The following is a 23,985-nucleotide window of genomic DNA, read 5'->3' as shown; positions in this document are numbered from 1 at the left end:
GAAGACAAATTACTAATAAATATTTGATATTATATGCTATATATATATATATATATATATATAAATTAATTTGAAATACATGTACCAAATCAAGTCAAGCAAAATTAATTTAAGAATACTTTTAAAATGAAAAAAACTTATATTATAATTGTTTTTTTTGAGATTTTATATTTTAAAATTGTTTCATAATAATTTTATTTTTAATTTCATTAAAAATATATTTCTCAATATATACTACAAACTTTCATTTATCTATTTCTAAATCTTCCAAAGACTAGGAAAGTTGTTGACAACAATTCTATGCTGACATATAGTACATAACATCTAAAATCATAGCTTAAAAGAATTGTCACAAATTGATGTTGTTTTTACTGACTTGTTATTTTGTACAAGTAGATTAAATATAATTATTAAATGTTTTTTTTAATTTATCTATTATATCCCTAATTTTTTTAGTTGTCTTGTACTTCATTTTTAATCATTAGTAAATTCATTATCATCATTTTTCATATGAAATTCATAACAAAACTTATCAATTCATCAAAACTCATTTCAATTCATATCTATTAGCATATAATATTACTCATACACATATTAATTCAACAAACCCATAAATTATTATAAACCCTAACCATTTTAATAACTAATTTTTGGAGATGTAGACCCAGTATTTTTGGAGCTTCCATATCTGGTTGACCTATCAGGAAGAGATGAAGTGAAATTCAAAAAAATGTTTTTTGTTAAAAATTATTTTTTTTAGTATGTTTTAGATTGTTTTGATGTGCTGATCTCAAAAATAATTTTTTAAAAATAAAAAAAAATATTTTGATGCATTTCAGCACAAAAAACACTTTAAAAAGCAATCGCAATCACACTCCTATACAAGCAAAATCTCTAACAACACAAGTATAAAAAATATAATTGCTGGGCAAACCAACTCTTTTCTCAAACACATCTGCTGCCTCATTCTATATATATATATATATATATATATATTAGCAAAATCTCTAACAACACAAGTATAAAAAATATAACTGCCGGGCAAACCAACTCCTTTCTCAAACACATCTACTGCCTCATTATATATATATAAATATATATATATATATCAGACCATGCATGTAATTCTCTTTATTAAAAACAGATAAGAGAAAGGAATCGGGGGAGGGGGGGCAATTGCCCCCTCTTGCCCCTACGTGGCTCCGCCACTGGATGCAAGCATGTTTTCGTATGAACATATAGCCCAGAGTTTCCTAGACATCACGTTTATCTTCTTCTTCTTCTTCTTCTCTTTTTGTTAATAAGTGGGGGTTTCATTATTCTAAGTACGATCTTCATCCACAGACAGGTAACATATATTCTTTCACATTGATATCATGCCATTTGTACATGTGAAGAATGCAGTCATCATTATTCTAATTTGGGTCAATAACTTCGGATAGAATTTGAAGAAACGAAAATGGCGAACACAGTTGGCATGATCTTGAATTCAGCCACGTGTCTTTGATCGTGTGAGTACTGGGGGTCAAATATATTGAAGTTGAGCCCTGATATTAGTTTTTCATCCAAGATTTTCAGCTTAGGGTTTCGTAATACATCAGTACAAGGAGGCATATGTGAATAATATGCATCAAATAAATCTTTCTAACATATACATTAGTCAAATAAGAACATTTTCAAACAAATCAAGCTTGCGTGAATGCGAAACTAGATATATATATATGTTCGTACGCAAACACATGCTACAGTCAACAATGACCAACCAATAGCTACCACTCGCTGCACTATAAATAACCATCTCGACTTCAACAAAATCATATCTCAAATACAAGGAAACATTACAAGAGAGTTTAAAGAGGGGAAAAAAAATGTCATCTGATACTACATGCCAAGGTACGTAATGAACATTTTCTGTGCTAAACATATAGTGCAACTTAATCTGATATATGCTTGGTTGTGACACAGTTATATAATTTGTGTACATGCAGGTAAGAGTTCATGGCCAGAGCTTCTTGGAGCAGAGGGGAAGGTCGCTGCTGCGACGATTGAGAGAGAAAATCCTCTTGTGGACGCTAAAATTGTGCCAGAAGGATCAATTGTCCCTCTGGACTTTCGCTGTGATAGGGTTTGGGTTTGGGTTGATAAAAGGGGCATTGTTATTCAAGTCCCTCGAATTGGTTGAGATGCAAAAATACTGATGCTTCTAAAGGAAATAAGGAGGTTTAATCTCCATGCATGCATGTACTGGGTACTAGATAAAAGTTGCTATTAATTCTCGTCCATTTACTACCACAGAGTTTACTAATAAATCAGTACTATATCATCAATAAAGTACTTATACTACGTCATTTTAATGCTCCTCTCTCCCTCTCTCTCTCTCTATATATATATATATTCTGGGTATGGAGTTCCCCCTTTTGTTCTTCTGGTTCGAGTATATATGGTGTTTCTTTCAATTGTTGTATGTTTGGTTGCTTCTGTTTCCTTCGCCTTTCTTTGGTGCTTTAACGATAATCTTGCTTATAAAAAAAAAGTAATCTAATACGGATGAAAATCCAAATTCTTTAAAAAAAAACCGAACACTTAGCTTAAATTGAAGCACCCATTTGATTGCTGTTTAATAACTACTACAGAGAGGAGTTAGCCGGTAGAGATAAGGCTAAAGACTAACTAAAATACTAAGTTGGACAGTTGATTGTTTTGGCAGAGATAAGGCTAAAGGATGCATGTTTTCGTATGAACTTAGCTACTTCCCGACACTTGATTTTGTTTGAAAAATCTCATTATTGTCCGAAGAGGAGATGACACCTAATTAATATGGCTGAAAGATTCTGTCTTCCTCATCCAAAACCTTGGGTGAAAATCTGGACGAGAAAAGTATTAGCCCCATGCATGATCTAAGACTCGTGCCTGAATCTGTGATCATAGCAATTGTATTCATATCAATGGGAAAGCAAGCTGTTAATTATTTGTTACAATTTGGAGTTAATTAGGATCAAATGGATAATATTCTATCGATCCTGAAATATCTCCTCCACGGGTGACGTGGCATGAACAGCAGCCTAACCTATATTACATACAACTCATATAAACGTGCGAAACCTGCAACTCATTACATGCATGTCACTCATAAACTACGGAGGTTGGTAGGTACGATCTTAATGGTCAAATAATAGAGGGATGATTGATCTTGCTTGTCTTGATATGATTATAGAAAAAATTTATCGGAGATAAACAAGATTTTATCGGTATATTTTTATTAATAATTTTTTTTTTAATTTTTTTTTTAAAATTAAAATTTTTTAAAATAAAAACACGTTCTAATAAAAGTAAAACTAATAAATTATAAATACATCACGAAACTTTTAGAATAAAGATTCATAATTTTTATTTTTTATTGCATATATATTTTTATAATATCTTTATCTAGAATATTATTGTATTTTTTTCTAAAAATATTTTATCATTATATTTTTATAAAAAAATATCTAATAAAAAAATTTATAAATATAAAATTTTCAAACCACAAATACGCTACAATAAATACGTTCTAACTGCAAATTAACGAAGTTCCTTCACTAAATTAATATTGAAGCCATATCTATATATTCAGTTGATGCATTTGTCAAGGCTTGGTACTCTACTTTAGTAGAGGAAAGCGCAATTGTCAACTTGCCTTTTTTGGTAGGCGGTGTGGACAAGTTCTTCTCTAGAAATTGGCATATGCACTTGTAGAGTCTACTTCTGTAAAGGTCTCAACGAGTAAAAAATTGATTAATGAATTACCGTGCTATCCTTACACTAAGTAAAAGCAATTAATTTTTTTTTAATAATCATCGATTTTATTAATAAATACATGGCTATATATTTAGAAAATAACTATATATAAAAAAAGGAAACAGATATGAAAAATAAAAACACACAAAAAAACAATTAATTACCGATTTAAGCTTTAAATATTGGATTCTTGTATTGAATGACTTGTTTAATGTTAGCTCTTCTTTAGTAAGGTTGTTGATGGCGTATAATAAAATGGCTCATTAATGGGCATGTATCCTTTGACCATATTGACCCAATTTTGTATTTATTTCAATAAAAAAAACACAGAAAAAAAAATGAAAACGGGATCTTTAATTTTGTAGAAAAATATTTCTATAAGAAAATAGCACAATTTCAATTCTCAATCTACCCGTCTTCTTCAATGTTCTTTTTTTCTTCCAATTTCAATAAATGTTTTCTATGATAAAAAAAATGCAAAGAAAAATAAAAAAATAACAAGATTTTTGAATGAAAATACACATGAATATTTATGAATTATAACTTTTATTCAATTATTTTGACGTGTTTTTTCTTATTATTTGACGAGAACACTCTGGCCGAACATGTTCGATAGAATTTGCGCTCCATATATCCAAAACCTTATAATAATACAATATTTGACCCGACCAGCACGACCCATGATCAAACATTTCTGATCATGACAACTGTATAACGTGATATTAATGGGAAACGCAAGCTCTTAACATGTTAAAAACACTCACGAGAAATACTTGAATGAATTTATTTGTGATTTCGTGTCAAAATTTAATTTTTTTCTTTTTAATTCGAAGATTAATGAGTTAGTATAGATTTCTACAATTACAACTCTTGACTAGTTTAATTAATTAAATTAAGGGTTTAATTGGAGAATTGATAAGGTTTTAGACTTAATTGAACTGAGAATTAATTTAATTAATGGAATCAAGGACTTAATTTAAAAAATATCAAAGTTTGGGGTTTAATTGGGGTCCAAATTGCAGCAGATTAAAGTCCAAGGACTAGCTTGTAAAAGGCTACGAAATGCAGGGGTCCAATTTCAATTTAACTAGGGGCTTAGTTACAAATATTTCAAAACGTAAAGGACCACATTGAAATTAGCGGTTGAATGGAAAACGGAGCCGTTTCTTGGACGCCTGTTCACTGTCTTCTTCCTCCGTTTCATCCGTTGGCAGCCAACTCGTGCGTTTCTTCATTGAAGGCGTCGGTTACAGAGCATTTAGGAGGCCGGCCGTTACCACCACCGGGGCTGTCCGTGGCCTTAAAAAAGCTGGGCAAAGGCAACCTCGCGCAGGTTAGGGAGAGGAACGGGAAAAAAAACCGAAAAGAAAAGAAAGGAAAAAAAAACAGGGGGATAGACAGAGAGTAGATAGAGAGAGACCTGAGAACAAAACAGAGAGAAGAACTAGAAAAGGAACAAACCAGAGGAGGAGGAAGAAAGCAACTAGCCGACCAGTCCTCCATCACGCCTCCGTCTCCCTGCTTCCAGAGAGGAAGTAGCACCGGGAACACAACAAGACGTAAGAACAGAGATAATACAGAGAAGACGAGCAAAAACAGAGGGCCATAGGAGAACGAAACACACACAAAACAGGGGACGGACAGGAAGAAACCAAGCACAGAAAACCAAAAACAGAGGTGAGGCGAAAGAAAAACAAAAGCAGAGGAAGAAAGCAAATAGCCGACCAGGCCTTCGTCATCGTCTTCGTTCCTGCTTCCAGGTAAGCTTCCCGCTCCCTTTCGTTTATAGTTGTGTGTAAGTATAGGGAGGAGGTAATTTTATTTACCTCCCCCCTGTGCACAGCATGCGTGAATAGTTCACGCATGCGTGCCTTGGCCCAGCCGGGTCACTGGCTTGGGCCAGTGACCGGGCCGGGTTAGCTGGGCCCAGCCCAGCCCATATGGGCTGAGCTGGGCCCGTCCAAAAAACTAAAAATAAAAAAATAAAAAAAATAAAAAATAAAAAAATATGTGTATACATAAATAAAAATAATATAAATTTATTAGTTTATTCACTGAAAATACTGGTTTAAATTTATATTATTTTTATTCATTTTATTTAGCTAGAAAAAAAAATATTAATGGACCGATGGTCGCCGCGAAATAAACCGATGGTCGCCGCGACGCCGCGCTCCGCTCGGAACGGTGCGACAGTACATATATCCAAAACCTTATAATAGAACTATATTTGACCGGCCAGCACGTCCCATGATCAAACATACGTGCATGAATTTCTGATCATGGCAACTGTATTGCGTGATATTAATGAAAAACGCAAGCTCTTAACATGTTAAAAACACCCACGAGAAATACTTGAATGAATTTATTTGTGATTTCGTGTCACAATTTAATGTTTTTCTTTTTAATTCAAAGATAAATGAGTTAGTATAGATTTCGATAATTACAACCCCATCGCATAAGCTTTTTGTATGTGTTCATACGATTACAAATCTTGAGTACTAAAAACATTTACTGTAGATTTTTCTTTGGAAAAAAGTCAAAACTGGATTACTTGAAGGCACTAGCCAGCAAGGTGATGGCTAGGAAAGAAAAAAGTCAACAGGGATATCACAAATATCACAAACAAACCAGAAATTCTGCATCCCTGTCCAGACCCTGATATTAGCTAGATTGTCATCAATGCCATTTCCTTCTCTATGAAAACGAACAAAGGAAACTGATCTAAAACCTTTACACGTAGAAAAGATAGCATTGAACTCATGATGCCGTTCATGGTGATAGATATTGGTAAAATATAATTAATCACATATAACTCTATTAAGGGTGGTGTATATTTATAATTAATTAAGTTCAATGGAAAAACATAGAGAAATTAATACAACTTTTATCAAGATTGCAATACAGACATAGAGATTCGACCCAAGCTCTTTATTTCATTTTATTCTTTTGTTCTAGGAACAGCCCACAATTCCACAGCATTCCTTAACACTTATCACAAGAATATATCGCAGTTTATGGATCTTAACCAATTACAGGGACTATATAAACAATGCCATCTTTATCAACCCAGACCCAGACCCTATCGCACCGAAAATTCTCGATGATCGATGATCCTTCTGGCACAATTATAGCTTCAACCAGAGGATTTTCTCTCTCGATCGTTGCGACAGCGCACTTCCCGTCTACTCCAAGAAGCTCTGGCCATGAACTCTTACCTGCATGCACACAAGTTAATTTTTTGTCAAAACAAACTATGGACATGACGCTTTCATTTACTGCTTAATTTCAGCGAGAAAGAATATTGATCATTACCTTGACAAATAGATGCCATTTTTTCTCCTTTTGATCACCGCACGTTTAGTATTGTTTCCTTGTTCTGATTTAGTTTTGTTGAAATTGAGGTGGGCTGTGGGCATATTTATAGCGTAGCATTCATAATTGGTGGCCATTGGTTGGTGATAATTGACTTTTATTCTAGCAGCCAGCCAATAAACTAATAATTAATTAGTTCGAAAGTTGATTGCTTTGGCAGAGATAAGGATAACAAGGATGCAAGCATGTTTTCGTATGAACATATAGCCTAGAGTTTCGTAGACATCACGTTTATCTTCTTCTTCTTCTTCTCTTTTTGTTAATAAGTGGGGGTTTCATTATTCTAAGTACGATCTTCATCCACAGACAGGTAACATATATTCTTTCACATTGATATCATGCCATTTGTACATGTGAAGAATGCAGTCATCATTATTCTAATTTGGGTCAATAACTTCGGATAGAATTTGAAGAAACGAAAATGGCGAACACAGTTGGCATGATCTTGAATTCAGCCACGTGTCTTTGATCGTGTGAGTGCTGGGGGTCAAATATATTGAAGTTGAGCCCTGATATTAGTTTTTCATCCAAGATTTTCAGCTTAGGGTTTCGTAATACATCAGTACAATGAGGCATATGTGAATAATATGCATCAAATAAATCTTTCTAACATGTACATTAGTCAAATAAGAACATTTTCAAACAAATCAAGCTTGCGTGAATGCGAAACTAGATATATATATATATATGTTCGTACGCAAACACATGCTACAGTTAACAATGACCAACCAATAGCTACCACTCGCTGCACTATAAATAACCATCTCGACTTCAACAAAATCATATCTCAAACACAAGGAAACATTATATACAAAAGAGTGTAGAGAGGGGGGAAAATGTCATCTGATACTACATGCCAAGGTACGTAATGAACATTTTCTATGCTAAAAATATAGGGCAACTTAATAGGATATGTGCTTGGTTGTGACACAAGTATATAATTTGTGTACATGCAGGTAAGAGTTCATGGCCAGAGCTTCTTGGAGCAGAGGGGAAGGTCGCTGCTGCGACGATTGAGAGAGAAAATCCTCTCGTTGAAGCTATAATTGTGCTGGACGGATCGGAGGTCTCTCTGGACTTTCGTTGTGATAGGGTTTGGGTTTGGGTTGATGAAAGGGGCATTGTTATAGAAGTCCCTCGAATTGGTTAAGATGCAAAAATACTGATGCTTCTAAAGGAAATAAGGAGGTTTAATCTCCATGCATGTGTTGGGTACTAGATAAAAGTTGCTATTAATTCTCGTCCGTTTACTATATCATCAATAAAGTTATACTACGTGATTTTAATGCTCCTCTCACAGAAAAATAGAATTGCTATAAGAAAAGAAAATTTGTTTATTATTCTGTGGCATGCCCTCTACACCGACCAAGAAGGCTATATATAGACTAACATATTCTTAGCTGTTACACAAGATAAGGAGTTCCACTTTTTGTTCTTCTGGTTCGAGTATATATGGAGTTCCTTTATGTAGTCAAGAATTATTTGTGATATATGGGCTCCCTGGTCTTGATGTTTCTTTCAATTGTTGTATGTTTGGTTCCTGCAGATTTGTATTCTGTTTCCTTTGCCTTTCGTTGGTGCTTTAACGATATATAATCTTGCTTATAAAAAAAAAAAACTAAATTAAACTATTACGGATGAAAATCCAAATTCTTTAAAAAAAAAACCGAACACTTAGCTTAAATTGAAGCACCTATTTGATTGCTGTTTAATAACTACTACAGAGAGGAGTTAGCTGGCAGAGTCCCCTCTTTGTTTATCTCTCTGAGTTTCTACTCCTAACTAGCATTTTCGCTATTCAATCATAGAATTGATTCCGGGGAGGCTGAAAAGGCCCTATATCATTAGTAAGCTAGTGCCCTGCAATCTTAAAGCTAATGTCCCTCCATTCTCGTCCCTGTTTTCTCCCCTCGCAAGGTAGTTCTAGCATCTCCGAACCAGCTCCCTAGATGGAACAAATCTTCCTAAGCCTAAATATTGTGCCATGAAAGGAAAGCAATTCCCGAAGTCTTGTCCAGATCCTCAACTTTATATGTTAGTTTTATTTATTTATTCCATGTGACATATATTTAATGATTCAACTTGGGTTTTTCTCTATTTATCGTGCCTTAATGACTCCGTTGTTACACTGAATTAGATAATTTAGTCGAGAATTCAATCCAAAAGACTTAAATCTTGTACTCAATTTTATATATTAAATTTATTTTTTTATCCATTCCATGTGATATAATTTCATTGATGTAAAACGAGAGAGAGGCTTCTTTCTTAGATCGTGATTAATTTAAACCAATTTATACTGGTATTTTATACGAATAGAGAATAAAAAGGGTTTTAATTTAATGCCATCCACAGAGAGACGCCTTAAAGCATCCAAAAACAATTTATAAAAAAATTAAAATTCAATGTTAGATGCGGAGAAAATAAGTTCTTCGTCATTGAAAAACTATACTGAGAGAGACTGAACATGTGTTTTTACTCCAAAAATCCACCACTATTTCTGTTAATTATAGGGTTTGGGTTTGAACTGGTAAAAATATCAGTGTTTTTCTTGTTAGAGAATCAATTTAATTTAAAAACTTAAATTATTAAATGAGGTATAAAATAATTTATATTATTTTGCTTAGATCTATATTATCTTGTGCTTAATTTTTATAAAATAAATGGAAATAATAAGATTCAAATTCGTAACCACTTAATTATTAAAATTCTGATACCAAGTCACGAAACTAATTCTACCAAAAAATTTAAGTTGTTAGATAAAATTTTAATTCTAATACCATCATGTGATCTAATGTAAGATAAAAAAAAAAAACATCGCGTGCTTCTTAATTATAATTGTTAAGGAATTGATGGATGTTATAGCGTTATGGATTGTCATGAATGAAAAAGAACCAAGGAGCTCTAATCTCCATTCGGGAGATTTCCCCATTTACAATAAACTTATTTAAGAAAAAAAACTTTAAGGTAATCATAAAAAAACTCAATTTATATGTGAAATCTTTTCACAAATTCTACTGCATCCATGCTAGCTAGTTTACAGGTGGCCCGTGGCCTTATCCACGGACCAGTAAAACTTCTTTTCTATGCTTCATAATTTTACTATATTATGGGCTCTCTCTATCTGTGTGTGTGTTTTTTTTTTCGGCCTTTGAGAAAATGATAGGTAATTTTCCATTCCATAAAGATAAAACACGACTACATGGGTAATCAAGTCTTTCTACTAGAAAATGAGGCAATCAAGAAGCCTTTTAATCACTTAACTAATACTATGCTGTGAGAAAAGTATTATAGCTTTTTTTATATATTTTTTTTTAAATTATTTTTATTGATTTTATTTTTTTATTATTGAACTGGTTGAGAATTTAGTTTTATAGTTTTTTTCTTTGAAATATTGTCGATTGCCATAGTATTTTCTCACATGGTTTTTATTTTGCTACAGTGTTTTTTCACAAGGTTTTTTTTCCTTTCTTTTTTCATGTTTTTTTTTTCTAAATTTTTTTTTATAGTTTTTTCTGGAAAACATTGGAGATTGCAATAGTCTTTCTCCATGTGATTTTTTTTATGTTTTTTTTTCATAAGTCCACGACAACGCACATGCATGCCACAAACCCGCTGCAACGTGCGGGCATGACATCTAGTTCCTACTAGTGCTTGTGAGATCAACAACAATAAAGAATCCAAGATTCATTAATGCGCGTAGTATAGCACAATATATGAAAAATATCTCTTTCTTTTATTTTTCAAATTAACAAAAAAATTATAAGATATCAGTAAATTAGCCGGGATTCGCTGTGAATTCAAACATTGTAATGATAATTTTGTCATTCATTAATCTTAACAATTGCTTTTGTATTAGGGGCAAAATCATGTTTTTCATGGGATTGAAATGTTATTTGAGAATTGATTGGGGGCAAAGTTGTTGTTATGTGTAATTTATGTATATTGAAAATACTATATTTGTTAGAGAATAATATAAATCATATCTTTGAACCTTACATAATAGTTTAAGCTACTGAGTTGAGATGATTCTTTGACATGGTATCAGAGGCTCGGTGACCAAGTAGTCACGAGTTCAAATCTCATTATCCCTATTTATTTGATTAAAATTAAGCATAAAGTAGTGTATGTTTGTGTAATTTTCAAGCTCAAATGACTTTCACTTGAGGGAGTATGTTAGAGAATAATATAAATTATATCTTGGGACCTCACCTAACAGTTTAAGCTATTGAGTTAAGATGGTTCTTCGACATGGTATCAGAGTCTTGATGACCAAGTAATCACGAGTTCGAATCTCACCATCCCTATTTATTTGATAAAAAAATTAAGCACAAGGTAGTGTGAGTCTATGTAAGTTTCAAGCCCAAAGAGCTTTCACTTGAGGGGGTGTGTTAGAGAATAATATAAATCATATCTTGAAATCTTATCTAATAGTTTAAGTTATTGGGTTGAGATGGTTATTTGACAATATTGCTCTTAGGAGATCAAAGAAGTGGCCTCCGGTCCAGGAGCTTTTGCATCTTCGCATGTTTATTTGGAAAGTTAAATATTGTTTGTGCCTTTCAAACCTAAAAAATATTAACCTTTAAAGGAGGGATTGTTGCGTCCTTACACATTTTATGTACAATAAAATTTCATATTTGCCCTTTGACTTTGAAAATTAAAGGCTGCCTTGGGAGTGTATTTTCGTATTTGCAACATGGTTTTTTCGTAATATTTGTATGCTCTTAGGGTTGTTTTTGTAATTTTCTTTATTATAAAAATCTATAAAGTAGGCCTACTCATGCCACACATGCATAGGCGCGTCATCTCCCCCTACACCATTCTGGTGGCACATGAGGGCACATACGGTGACAAAAAAAGATCGATCGCCTACTCACTCGAAGCGAAAGGTGGCGGCGCATCTTTTATGGTGGCGCGTTTTGTCATTTGAAAGGCAATTCGGCGACGATTGGTCTTTTTTCTCATCCCCTTCTTTTCTCTCTGCCAAGCCTCGTACACGTCCAACGCTTTGACAAATTTAATTATGATATCCAGTTTGTATTTGTTTTGGATTTAGTCCTCATTCTTTTAATTTCTATTTTTTTTTCATATTTGATGCTTTTTTAAGTTTGTTTTATTTTTAATTTTGTCCCTAATCATTTAATCTCATTAGATTTTTTTATCCAATCTAATCCTTATTCTTTTGATTGCTATTTTTTTTTTATCATTTTCATTATTTGTTTTCTTGGGAGTTTGATTTAATTTTATTTGGTTTCCAATTTTGTTCCTCATTTATTATTACTATTTTTTTAATCATTTTCTTCATTTATTTTGTTTTTCAATTTAGTCCTTTATTAGTTTCATTTAATTATTTTTGTGCATTGTTTAGTCCTCATTGTTTTAATTTTTAATTTTTAATTTTTTTTATGGTTTGAAATTTTCTTTATGGTTTTTTCATGTCTGCTTTTTATAGGGTAATATCAGTCTCATAACCCGGTCCACCAGTTTTGACGATGAACCCAGTTTCAGTTTGATTTTTTTTAGGGTTTTTTTTAAAACTTTTTTTTCATTTTCATTATTTGACATTGAATTATTGAGTCTTAAGCTTCTTGATTTGTTCTACTTTCTTTTTTGTTGGGTTATCCCTGCCTTATATCTTGAGTTAACTTGGGTTGACATGAATTTCTTTAAAAAAATTATTTTTTTATTTTATCCTTTGTCATTTAATTATTAACCCTTGAGTGTGTTTTATTCAATATTATTTAAAAACAAATGAATGTGTCGGTGCGTGATGGATTATCCCGAGTGCAAGGTAGTAAAGTTAACCCGAGTTAGCTTGCATTTTCTTATTAAGTTTTTTATTTAACTTTGGTATTTTTTGCTAAGTGCTTCTTTTGGAAGTCTTATTTTTTTTCCCCTGTTTATTTATGAGTTTTTTTTTCCATTTCATTGTTTTGCATGAAATAATTTGTCATTGGACTTTGCCAATTTTTTTTTCTTTTTGGTTATTACAATGGTTGGTTGGTAAAGCTAACTCTGGTTTTTTCTTTTTTAGGTTTTTTGTGTTGAACTTTGTTTTTTTTTGCTAGATGCTTCTCTTAATTTTTTTTTTATATCGATCTCATTTCGCGGGTTGTGAGTTTATCAAGTTAGGCTGAGTTGACTCGGGTTTATTTCTTCGACATTATATTTTTTGAATTTATTTATCTTTGATATTAATTAAGTTAATTACAAGATCTTGAATTTTACGATTTTTTTTTGTTTTTTTTATGCATGTTATTTTAGTTTTATATTGCAAATCATTTTAATAAATTTAACACAGTGTATCTCATATTATATAATTTGAATATTAAATTTTTGCATTAAATGTTTTTTTAAACAGCCGACATCGTAGCAGTAGACACCTATCTTGTCAGCAACATGTTTTCTACAAATATATCCTTTATGCTAATCTTTTTGTATACAGCGAATCATTACATCGGCCTTTGCTATGTATGGGTCCGTCTAATGTTGGATTCAATTAGGGGTGTTCAAAATAACCGATTAACCGAGAAAACCGAGAAAACCGAAGAAAAATTAACCAAAAAAACCTAACCGAAATGAAAAACCGATTAAACCGATTGTCAAAACCATAAATTTTAACAGGTCCGGTTCGGTTTCGGTTTTGAACCAAAAACCGGAACAAACCGAACCGGACCCATTAAAAACCAAAAATTACACAAATCTCTGAGTCTGAGATATAAATATTTAATTGTAACCTAACCCTCCTGTCTCTCACAAAAAGCCGCCGCCCCCCTGTCAATTAATTTCTAATTTTCCTTTCCCGGTTTCCCAATCTTCCTCTCAATTAATTCCCAAGCTTCCTTTCCCATTTCCCAAGCTTCCTTTCCAGTGGGTTTTTTCTAATCTTCCTTTCCCATTTCTCAATCTTCCTTTCCAGTGGGTTTGTTGAAAGAGCTTTCAATGCAAAGGTCACATTTTTCAACTTCACATACGAAAATTGATGGCAAAGGGCAATGGAAACCATAATCTTCCTCTTTTTCTTGTTTTTATCTTTCCTTCCTTTTCATTTTTAGCTATCTTTCTTGTGGTAAGTATTGGTGGTAATGGTTGAGATCGGTGGGACTAATGGCAATGGAAACCATGGAGGAGTTGTTTTGGATATTAAAGATAATTATCCTTCATCTAGCTCCATCAAGAAAGTTTCTGTTTTGAATTTCTGTGCCTTTCATGCAAAGGGTGCTGTAAATCCATCTTCTTTATGTGTCTGTGTTTTCCTTGCCGTATGAAAAATCTGGATGATGGGATTAGGTTTCCCGGTTTTTTGCCAAAAAAAACCGGATGTAACCGAACCGGACCGGTTCGGTTTGAACCGGTTTTCGGTCCGGTTCGGTTAATATTTCACAAAATTAATGTAATTCGGTTCGGTTGGTTTTTTGAATCTAAACCGAACCGAACCGAACCGTGAACATCCCTAGATTCAATGACCGCATCTTTGCTTTAAGGATATTCTTTTCTTTTTATTTACCAAATGATTCATAATTCATATAGCTGTGGGATCAAAATAAGAACTCACATAGCTCAATTTACAAGAAATAATTAAATACTAGATGTCATGTCCATGTGATGCTGCAAGTTTGTGGCATATTTGTGCGTTGTCATGGATTTGTAAAATAAAATAAAATAAAAAATTATATGGAGAAAAACTGTTACAATTCACAATGTTTTCAAGTAAAAACCTACAAAGCTAAATTTTTAACTAGATTAATATTTAAAAAATAAAATGAACAAATAAAATTTTTAAAAATATCATAACAAAAAAAACCGAAAGGAAAAAAAACCATGCAATGAAACACTGTAGCAATGTATAGTGTTTCATAAGGAAATCTATAGTTATTCTCAACTAACTCAATATTAAAAATAATAAAATCGATAAAGATAATTTTGAAAAAAATCATAAAAAAATCATGTAGGGTAACACTGTAGGAATGCACAATGTTTTAAAGAAAAAAATTATGAAGCTAAATTCTCAATCAGCTCAATATGAAAAAAATAAAATCGACGAAGACAGTTTTAGAAAAAAAACAAAAAAAATCATAAAAAAAACCATGTGGGGTAACATTGTAGGAATCTATAGTATTTTAAAGAAAAAAAACTACAAAACTGAATTTTCAACCAATTCTATATTAAAAAAATAAAATCAACAAAAACAATTTAAAAAAAAATACAAAAAAAAAAAGAAAGAAGAAGAAGACAATTTTGAAAGAAAAAAAAGCAAAAAAATATGAAAATGAATTAATCAGCTTCCTTTACCCATTTAAGCTTTAACTGGGTTCTTGTATTGAATGACTTGTTTAATGTTAGCCTCCTTTACTAAGGTTGTTGATGGTGTATAGTAAAATGGCTAATCAATCGGCACGTGTCCTTTGACCATATTGACTCAATTTTGTATTTTTTCTTCTCATTTTTTATTACAAAAATATTTATTGAAATTACAAAAAAAAAAAACACAAAGAAAAAAAAATGAAAACGGGGGTCTTTAATTTTGTAGAAAAATATTTCTATAAGAAGATCGAACAATTTCAATTCTCAAACTACCTGTCTTCTTCAACGGTTTTTTTTCCTCTTCAACTTTCAATAAATGTTTTTTATGATAAAAAATTAAAATAAAAAATAAAAAATAGAGTCAACATGGTCAAAGGACACATGTTCACTGATTAGTTATTGTACTGAATACACGTTAGTAATGGAATATATACCCATATTAAACTAAGGATCAAATTAGCACTTTAATTGATAAAGAGAAATGATTAATCAATCACTTTTAGTACAATAACGGTATAGTTAGACTAAAAAAAACTTTATATATTTAAGCTTTATATATTTTTATCTTTTTTATTGAATGATTCTCTTGAGAACAAAAATAAAAAATAAGATCAACAAATTATAAACCAGAAAAATTAATTATTAATAATTAAAAGTAATAAGATTTTTGAATGAAAAATACACATGAATATTTATGAATTATAACTTTTATTCAATTATTTTGATGTGTTTAAAAAATCTTCTTATTATTTGACGAGAACACTCCGGCCGAACATGTTCGGAAGAATTTGTGCTCCATAGTACATGTTGTTACTCAATTTTGGACCCTATGTGCTGGAGATGGTGTATACCTCTTTTGAACAGAGTGTAGAAGTTTAGCTCATATTCGCCAGAAGATTGACAAAAGCACAGAAAGAAATATTTTGTTTCTTGAAACCTTGTTTGAGCTGTTTTCTGCTCTCTTTTTTTATCCTTCCCCTTTACTACCAAAATCATCAGGTTTTCTTAGGTTGATCAGGAGTCTTCATAATGCTAAATTCGTTCTTTTTTATCTGGTCTTTAAGGTTGAATAAATCCCTCAGAATTTGCACCAAAAAAATAGTTCTGCTGCTGTCGCATTTTTTTGTTCCAACTTAGGCTCTGATTCTGACCCAGTTTCGTACGATATCTGACCATCCTAGGTATATTCTGTCACTCATTACATGTTGAAAAACTGACGTACACCTTTATTAGGTCCTAGGGATCATTGTTCTTAGAGCAGATTCTCACTCAGATTTGGATGCTCAGTATTGTCAGATTAAGAACCTTTTTGACCAACTAGATTACTACTAGTTTTTGTTCTGTAAAAAGATTTTATCTTACTTCGACTCCTTCATCAAAGTTATAGTCCTAGACACGTAGATGAATTTGAACTTAAGAATCACTTGATTTTGATATCAGAGGCCTAAGATGTTCCCGTTTGAATATCTAACATGAAGGCAGAGAATTCTGCCGCGAGAAGGATATTGACCCGAGTCTGCACTAAAAAAACTCTATTTTTGGCCTAGTTTTTGTGATTTTTGTTCTTAGTTCATACTCTCAGTCATATCAGGATTCTCAGCATTCGTCAGTTTTTGAGTTAGACCCGGGGATCCCTTTCGACTAACCAAATTACTGCTAGATTCTGTTCTGTAAAAAGATTTTATCTCATTTCGACTTCTTTATCAAAGTTTTAGTCCTAGACGCGTAGATGAATTTGGGCTTTTGAATCACTTGATTTCGATATCAGAAGCTCAAGATATCCCGTTTGAATATCTAGTGTTGAAAGTAGGGATTCCTGGCCGCGAGAAGGGTTTTTTGCCCAAGTTCGCGGGACTGATTCGAAGGATTTTTTTTTGGACCAAGGACTGAATCGAAAAGTGCTAAAATGAGGGATTGAATTGAAGAAGGACATTGAAAGCTGGAGAGGGGGGTTGGATCATCATAAATGACAGGATTTTTACCACACTGAATAAGGAAAATAGGACCTTGCAGCTGCACCCTCCAGTTGATTTCTTTCTTTTTTTTCTCTGTTGTTTTCCTTTCTCATCACGCCTGATTTTTGAAGCTGAAGATCACGTTTTTGTTGCCTCATTTCAAAGGGAGCAGCTGGCCCTATGGAAGGAAAGAAAAGAGCCACACCCTCCTCTAAAACTGGAAAGAAATCAGATGTAAAGCACCAACACAAAATCAGAATATTGCAGTTTCCTTTTTGCGTTTTTTTATTGCAAATCAGTAGGGATTTGCGTCCTAGGATTAATGCATTGAATCCTTCCTAAATAGAGACATATTTAGACTATATATAAGCCCTTCTAATGACCTAAAAGGGGCGGCAAAAAGAGAGCAGAAAAATAGCAAAAAGAGAGCAAAAAAAAATAGCAGAAAGAGAGCAGAAAAATAAAAGAAAAACGCAAGAGAGGCAGAGTAAAAAAAAACGCAGAATAGAGGGAGTTTCTTGTTTGCATTCCAGTGTCACCGTGAGGGAAGAAAAGAAAAAAAACAAGACGGAGAGGGAGCTTTGTTACTAAACCTTGACAGCAACGTTTGCTTGGTTTTATTTCATCCTTTGCAGAAAAGAAAACAGTGAGACCTGCAGGTAAGTCTTAATATTCTCCTCCTTCGCTGCCTTTAAATCTTTTGTATCTGTTTTGTTTTTTTTTGTTTTTGCACATTCGTTTTCAATTTTAGACTGTACAATGCCCGTTTGCTTTGTGTTGTTCCTGCCGTGGTTTTGAGTTTTGGATAGGTGACTATGTTAAGCTTTGGCTAGCCTCTGGTTTTTTTTTTATCTCCTGTCTTTCGCTGTTGACAGAATTAAGGAACCGGGGAAGGGGGCTTTTATTTTCTTCATCAGCAGCTCCCTTTTCTGTTCGTGTCCTTCCATTTTATTGAAATAGCCGGCCAGGTCTTGCTTTGGTTTCATAGTCTATGATATATATGTGTTATAAAAGCATGTCGTCCCAAGCTTTTCTTTTTTTGTATGAAACTAGCATGACAGAATTAAGGAATCGGGGAAGGGGGCTTTTGTTTTCTTCATCAGCAGCTCCCTTTTCTGTTCGTGTCCTTCCATTTTATTGAAATAGCCGGCCAGGTTTTGTTTTGGTTTCTAGTCTATGATATATATGTGTTATGAAAGCATGTCGTCCCAAGCTTCTTTTTTTTTGTATGAAACTAGCATGGCAGTTTACTTTTTTCTCTTGGATTGTTAAAAAGAAAATAGGTCATGAGTCATGGTCTTATGCAGTAGGATTTTGATTTAAAAATTTTAGTTTCAAAACTTTGGCTCCCTCATCCATACGTGCTTAGTCCTTTCTAGTGTACAGAATTTTAAGTTGATTTGGCTTTGAATGATTTTTGTTACGAATTGTTTCAAGTTTCTTGTAGTTCTTGTAATATGAATGATGGCTTGCTACTTTCCATTTTGGTGTTTACGTTTAATTGTGATGCTATGTGTTTCGATAAAAAAAATTTAAAAGTTTTCTTGTGTGTTGCATACGGCCAATACCCTAACATGTTTTGAATTCCTTTTTATATATATATATATATAAAAAATATGTTTGAAGTTTCGAAAAAGGTGTTTTCACATGGATTTCGTAAACACAACAAAAAATTATTTTTTTTGCATTTCTGGATTTTACAACATGTTTGTAAAACTCCAAAGGGTATTGGCCAATATTTCAAAAAATATAAAAATCCTATTTTGGGGGGAATTCATCTATTATTCACCACTAATGTTTGGATAAAGAAATCCTTAAAGGACGAATATCCAAAATATTATTGGGAGTAATAAATCCGCACACATCCTTGAAAGAAGCCTTGATTATAATCGAGGACATTTCAATTTTTTTTACTCCACGGTTTACGAGCCGTGAGAGTATAAAACACTAAGACAAAAATAGATTTTTTTAAAGCACCCTAGATTTCTAAATTTTTATCCCTCCTCCTTGCGATTTACGAGTCGCAAACTCTTGAAAAACTAAGGGGAAAATGAGCTTTTAAAGCACATGGAACTTCCTTGGATTTCTATCCTAATAAATTTAGTTTGAATCAAAACCTAAAAAACTGATGGGATTAGAAAACATCAACACCATAGCAATTATAAGACAAACCAAACACTAAGCAGCTTACCTTAGGTAGGGCGTACTAGGGGTGCTAATACCTTCCCTTTACGCAACCAGTCCCTTGCCTTAGAATCTCTGAAAGACCAGTTAGGTTTTCTAGTGACCATAATACTAGGTGGCGACTCCTTTACACAAAAAAGACCCCGAAATAAACCGATGGTCGCCGCGACGCCGCGCTCCGCTTGGAAGGGTGCGACAGTACATATATCCAAAACCTTATAATAGAACTATATTTGACCGGCCAGCACGTCCCATGATCAAACATACGTGCATGAATTTCTGATCATGGCAACTGTATTGCGTGATATTAATGGAAAACGCAAGCTCTTAACATGTTAAAAACACCCACGAGAAATACTTGAATGAATTTATTTGTGATTTCGTGTCACAATTTAATGTTTTTCTTTTTAATTCGAAGATAAATGAGTTAGTATAGATTTCGATAATTACACCCCCATCGCATAAGCTTTTTGTATGTGTTCATACGATTACAAATCTTGAGTACTAAAAACATTTACTGTAGATTTTTCTTTGGAAAAAAGTCAAAACTGGATTACTTGAAGGCACTAGCCAGCAAGGTGATGGCTAGGAAAGAAAAAAGTCAACAGGGATATCACATATATCACAAACAAACCAGAAATTCTGCATCCCTGTCCAGAGCCTGATATTAGCTAGATTGTCATCAATGCCATTTCCTTCTCTATGAAAACGAACAAAGGAAACTGATCTAAAACCTTTACACGTAGAAAAGATAGCATTGAACTCATGATGCCGTTCATGGTGATAGATATTGGTAGAATATAATTAATCACATATAACTCTATTAATGGTGGTGTATATTTATAATTAATTAAGTTCAATGGAAAAACATAGAGAAATTAATACAACTTTTATCAAGATTGCAATACAGACATGGAGATTGGATCCAGGCTCCTTATTTCATTTTATTCTTTTATTCTAGGAACAGCCCACAATTCCACAGCATTCCTTAACACTTATCACAAGAATATATCGCAGTTTATGGATCTTAACCAATTACAGGGACTATATAAACAATGCCATCTTTATCAACCCAGACCCAGACCCTATCGCACCGAAAATTCTCGATGATCGATGATCCTTCTGGCACAATTATAGCTTCAACCAGAGGATTTTCTCTCTCGATCGTTGCGACAGCGCACTTCCCGTCTACTCCAAGAAGCTCTGGCCATGAACTCTTACCTGCATGCACACAAGTTAATTTTTTGTCAAAACAAACTATGGACATGACGTTGTCATTTACTGCTTAATTTCAGCGAGAAAGAATATTCATTACCTTGACAAATAGATGCCATTTTTTCTCCTTTTGATCACCGTGTAGTATTGTTTCCTTGTTCTGATTTAGTTTTGTTGAAATTGAGGTGGGCTGTGGGCATATTTATAAGCATTCATAATTGGTGGCCATTGGTTGGTGATCATTGACTTTTATTCTAGCAGCCAGCCAATAAACTAATAATTAAGTTCGAAAGTTGATTGCTTTGGCAGAGACAAGGATAACAAGGATGCAAGTATGTTTTCGTATGAACATATATATTTAGCTAGCTAGCTAGTTGCCCACCGGCCTTTATTTGTTTTAAAAGTCTTCTTATGGAGTTTTTGACGAGAACATTAATTGTTTGAAAGATTTTCTGCTCCGTGTATATCCAAAACCTTACGTGAAAATTCTGTACTATAAATTATAGGATTGCCTTATATGTGCATATATTTACCTTGTATAAAATTATAATTGTGTGTATGGTATACTATGTTTATTATTTTATTCAACCCCACATATATAAATACAAGAGTAGGGTGCTATCTATTGTTACAGCCTCCTATTATACTAAGAAACCTTAATTGTCATCCTGGGAACTGAATTGCATGACATTAATGGGAGACACAATCTCTTAACACTAACACATATATATTGAAAAATAGTCTCTTAACATATAAAAAACATTCTTGTGAAATGCTTCAATGAATTTGTGATTTCGTGTCGTAATTTACATTATTTCTTAATTAGAACGATAACGCCATAGTATATATAGATTTCGATAATTACAACCCAGGCTCTTAAGCTTTTCGTATTTGATTTTTAATAATTACAAATATTAACATATTAAAAACATCTAATGTAGATTTTATATTATCAAAAAATTGAAAAGCAATTATATAATTATAAAAACAATCCAAAAATCTCTTTGTTCAATTACCATGAAAAAGTTCAAACTTTTGTCTAGAATATCTTTACAAGCCATATATTGGAAAAAAAAATGTATAATTATTTACTCATTTGAACTAGTTCAAACTAAATTCGATCCCTTACCACACAACTAATTTCTGTTGAAAATATGTTTATTTCCTGTAGTTTCATGTTTCATAATATCTTTTCAAAATAAAAACCTAGCTAGAGAACATGTTCAAATTAATGAGTTGTTTTCAATTGCCTCGAGAGGAACTTCGACAAAAGCCTAGAGTTTCCTAGACATTACGTTTATCTTCTTCTTCTTCTTCTCTTTTTGTTAATAAGTGGGGGCTTCATTATTCTAAGTACGCTCTTCATCCAGAGACAGGTAACATATATTCTTTCACATTGATATCATGCAATTGGTACAAGTGAAGAATGCAATTATACCATTATTCTAATTTGGGTCAATAACTTCGGATAGAATTTAAAGAAACGAAAATGGCGAACACAGTTGGCATGATCTTGAATTCAGGCACATGTCTTTGATCGTGTGACTGGGCGTCAAATATATTAAAGTTGAACTCTGATATTAGTTTTTCGTCGAAGGAGGCATATGTGAATAATATGCATCAAATAAATCTTTCTAACATATACATTAGTCAAATAAGAAGATTTTCAAACAAATCAAGCTTGCGTGAATGCGAAACTAGATATATATGTTCGTACGCAAACACATGCTACAGTCAACAATGACCAACCAATAGCCACCACACGCTACACTATAAATAACCATCTCGACTTCAACAAAATCATATCTCAAATACAAGGAAACATTACAAGAGAGTTTAAAGAGGGGGGAAAAAATGTCATCTGATACTACATGCCAAGGTACGTAATGAACATTTTCTGTGCTAAAAATATATATAGTGCAAGTACTTAATCTGATATATATGCTTGGTTGTGACACAATTATATAATTTGTGTACATGCAGGTAAGAGTTCATGGCCAGAGCTTCTTGGAGCAGAGGGGAAGGTCGCTGCTGCGACGATTGAGAGAGAAAATCCTCTTGTGGAAGCTATAATTGTGCCGGAAGGATCAATGGTCATTCTGGACTTTCGCTGTGATAGGGTTTGGGTTTGGGTTGATAAAAGGGGCATTGTTTTTCAAGTCCCTGGAATTGGTTAAGATGCAAAAATACTGATGCTTCTAAAGGAAATAAGGAGGTTTAATCTCCATGCATGTGTTGGGTACTAGATAAAAGTTGCTATTAATTCTCGTCCGTTTACTATATCATCAATAAAGTTATACTACGTGATTTTAATGCTCCTCCCTCCCTCCCTCTCTCTCTCTCTCTATATATATATATATTCTGGGCATGGAGTTCCACTTTTTGTTCTTCTGGTTCGAGTATATATAGAGTTCCTTTATGTAGTTAAGAATTATTTGTGATATATGGGCTCCCTGGTCTTGATGTTTCTTTCAACTGTTGTATGTTTGGTTCCTGCAGATTTGTATTCTGTTTGCTTTGCTTTTCTTTGGTGCTTTAAAGATATATAATCTTGCTCATAAAAAAAAAAACTAAATTAAACTATTACGGATGAAAATCCAAATTCTTTAAAAAAAAAACCGAACACTTAGCTTAAATTGAAGCACCTATTTGATTGCTGTTTAATAACTACTACAGAGAGGAGTTAGCTGGCAGAGTCCCCTCTTTGTTTATCTCTCTGAGTTTCTACTGCTAACTAGCATTTTCGCTATTCAATCATAGAATTGAATCCGATGAGGCTGAAAAGGCCCTATATCATTAGTAAGCTAGTGCCCTGCAATCTTAAAGCTAATGTCCCTCCATCCTCTTCCCTGTTTTCTCCCCTCGCAAGGTAGTTCAAGCAATCTCCGAACCAGCTCCCTAGATGGAACAAATCTTCCTAAGCCTAAATGTGCCATGAAAGGAAAGAAATTCCCGAAGTCTTGTCCAGATCCTCAACTTTATATGTTAGTTTTATTTATTCATTCCATGTGACATATATTTAATGATTCAACTTGGGTTTTTCTCTATTTATCGTGTCTTAATGACTCCGTAGTTACACTGAATTAGATAATTTAGTCGAGAATTCAATCCAAAAGACTTCAATCTTGTACTCAATTTTATATATTAAATTTATTTTTTTATCCATTCCATATGATAT

The 23,985-nt window shown here is 33.0% G+C and overlaps 1 protein-coding gene and 1 long non-coding RNA gene across 6 annotated transcripts; one reads left to right on the top strand and one right to left on the bottom strand.

Annotated features, from left to right (window-relative positions):
• The first annotated feature begins 1,313 nt into the window (after positions 1–1,313).
• Positions 1,314–22,940, top strand: LOC7492427 (glu S.griseus protease inhibitor). Of its 4 annotated transcripts, none has more exons than XR_008060382.1 (2): positions 1,314–1,893; positions 22,791–22,940. XR_008060382.1 is itself a non-coding variant. In XM_024611361.2 (2 exons), the coding sequence occupies exons 1-2, from the start codon at positions 1,869–1,871 to the stop codon at positions 8,297–8,299; spliced, it is 219 nt and encodes a 72-aa protein (XP_024467129.1). In that variant the 5' UTR covers positions 1,737–1,868; the 3' UTR covers positions 8,300–8,435. The 4 variants fall into 4 exon arrangements, 2 of the variants coding, with proteins under 2 accessions (XP_024467129.1, XP_002315724.2); XM_024611361.2 differs by lacking the exon at positions 22,791–22,940 and adding an exon at positions 8,106–8,435 and having other exon boundaries at positions 1,737–1,893; XR_008060381.1 differs by lacking the exon at positions 1,314–1,893 and adding an exon at positions 7,092–8,010.
• LOC112329027 (uncharacterized) lies at positions 4,777–5,680 on the bottom strand. 2 transcript variants are annotated; one of them, XR_008060383.1, is made up of 2 exons: positions 5,198–5,680; positions 4,777–5,086 (listed from the first exon to the last, which is right to left on the bottom strand). It is a non-coding gene; the product is annotated as an uncharacterized LOC112329027 (long non-coding RNA). The 2 variants fall into 2 exon arrangements; XR_002984504.2 differs by having other exon boundaries at positions 5,239–5,680.
• Positions 22,941–23,985: the final 1,045 nt, after the last annotated feature.

Source organism: Populus trichocarpa, chromosome 10 (assembly GCF_000002775.5).
Source record: "Populus trichocarpa isolate Nisqually-1 chromosome 10, P.trichocarpa_v4.1, whole genome shotgun sequence".
NCBI lineage: Eukaryota > Viridiplantae > Streptophyta > Magnoliopsida > Malpighiales > Salicaceae > Populus > Populus trichocarpa.
This window is presented reverse-complemented; position numbering and strand designations above follow the sequence as displayed.

Excerpts from the sequence above, each read along its gene's own strand:
- LOC7492427 (XM_024611361.2), top strand. The coding sequence starts at position 1,869 with ATGTCATCTGATACTACATGCCAAG. Across the intron at positions 1,894-8,105 it reads ATCTGATACTACATGCCAAG|GTAAGAGTTCATGGCCAGAG; the intron begins GTACGTAATGAA and ends GTGTACATGCAG.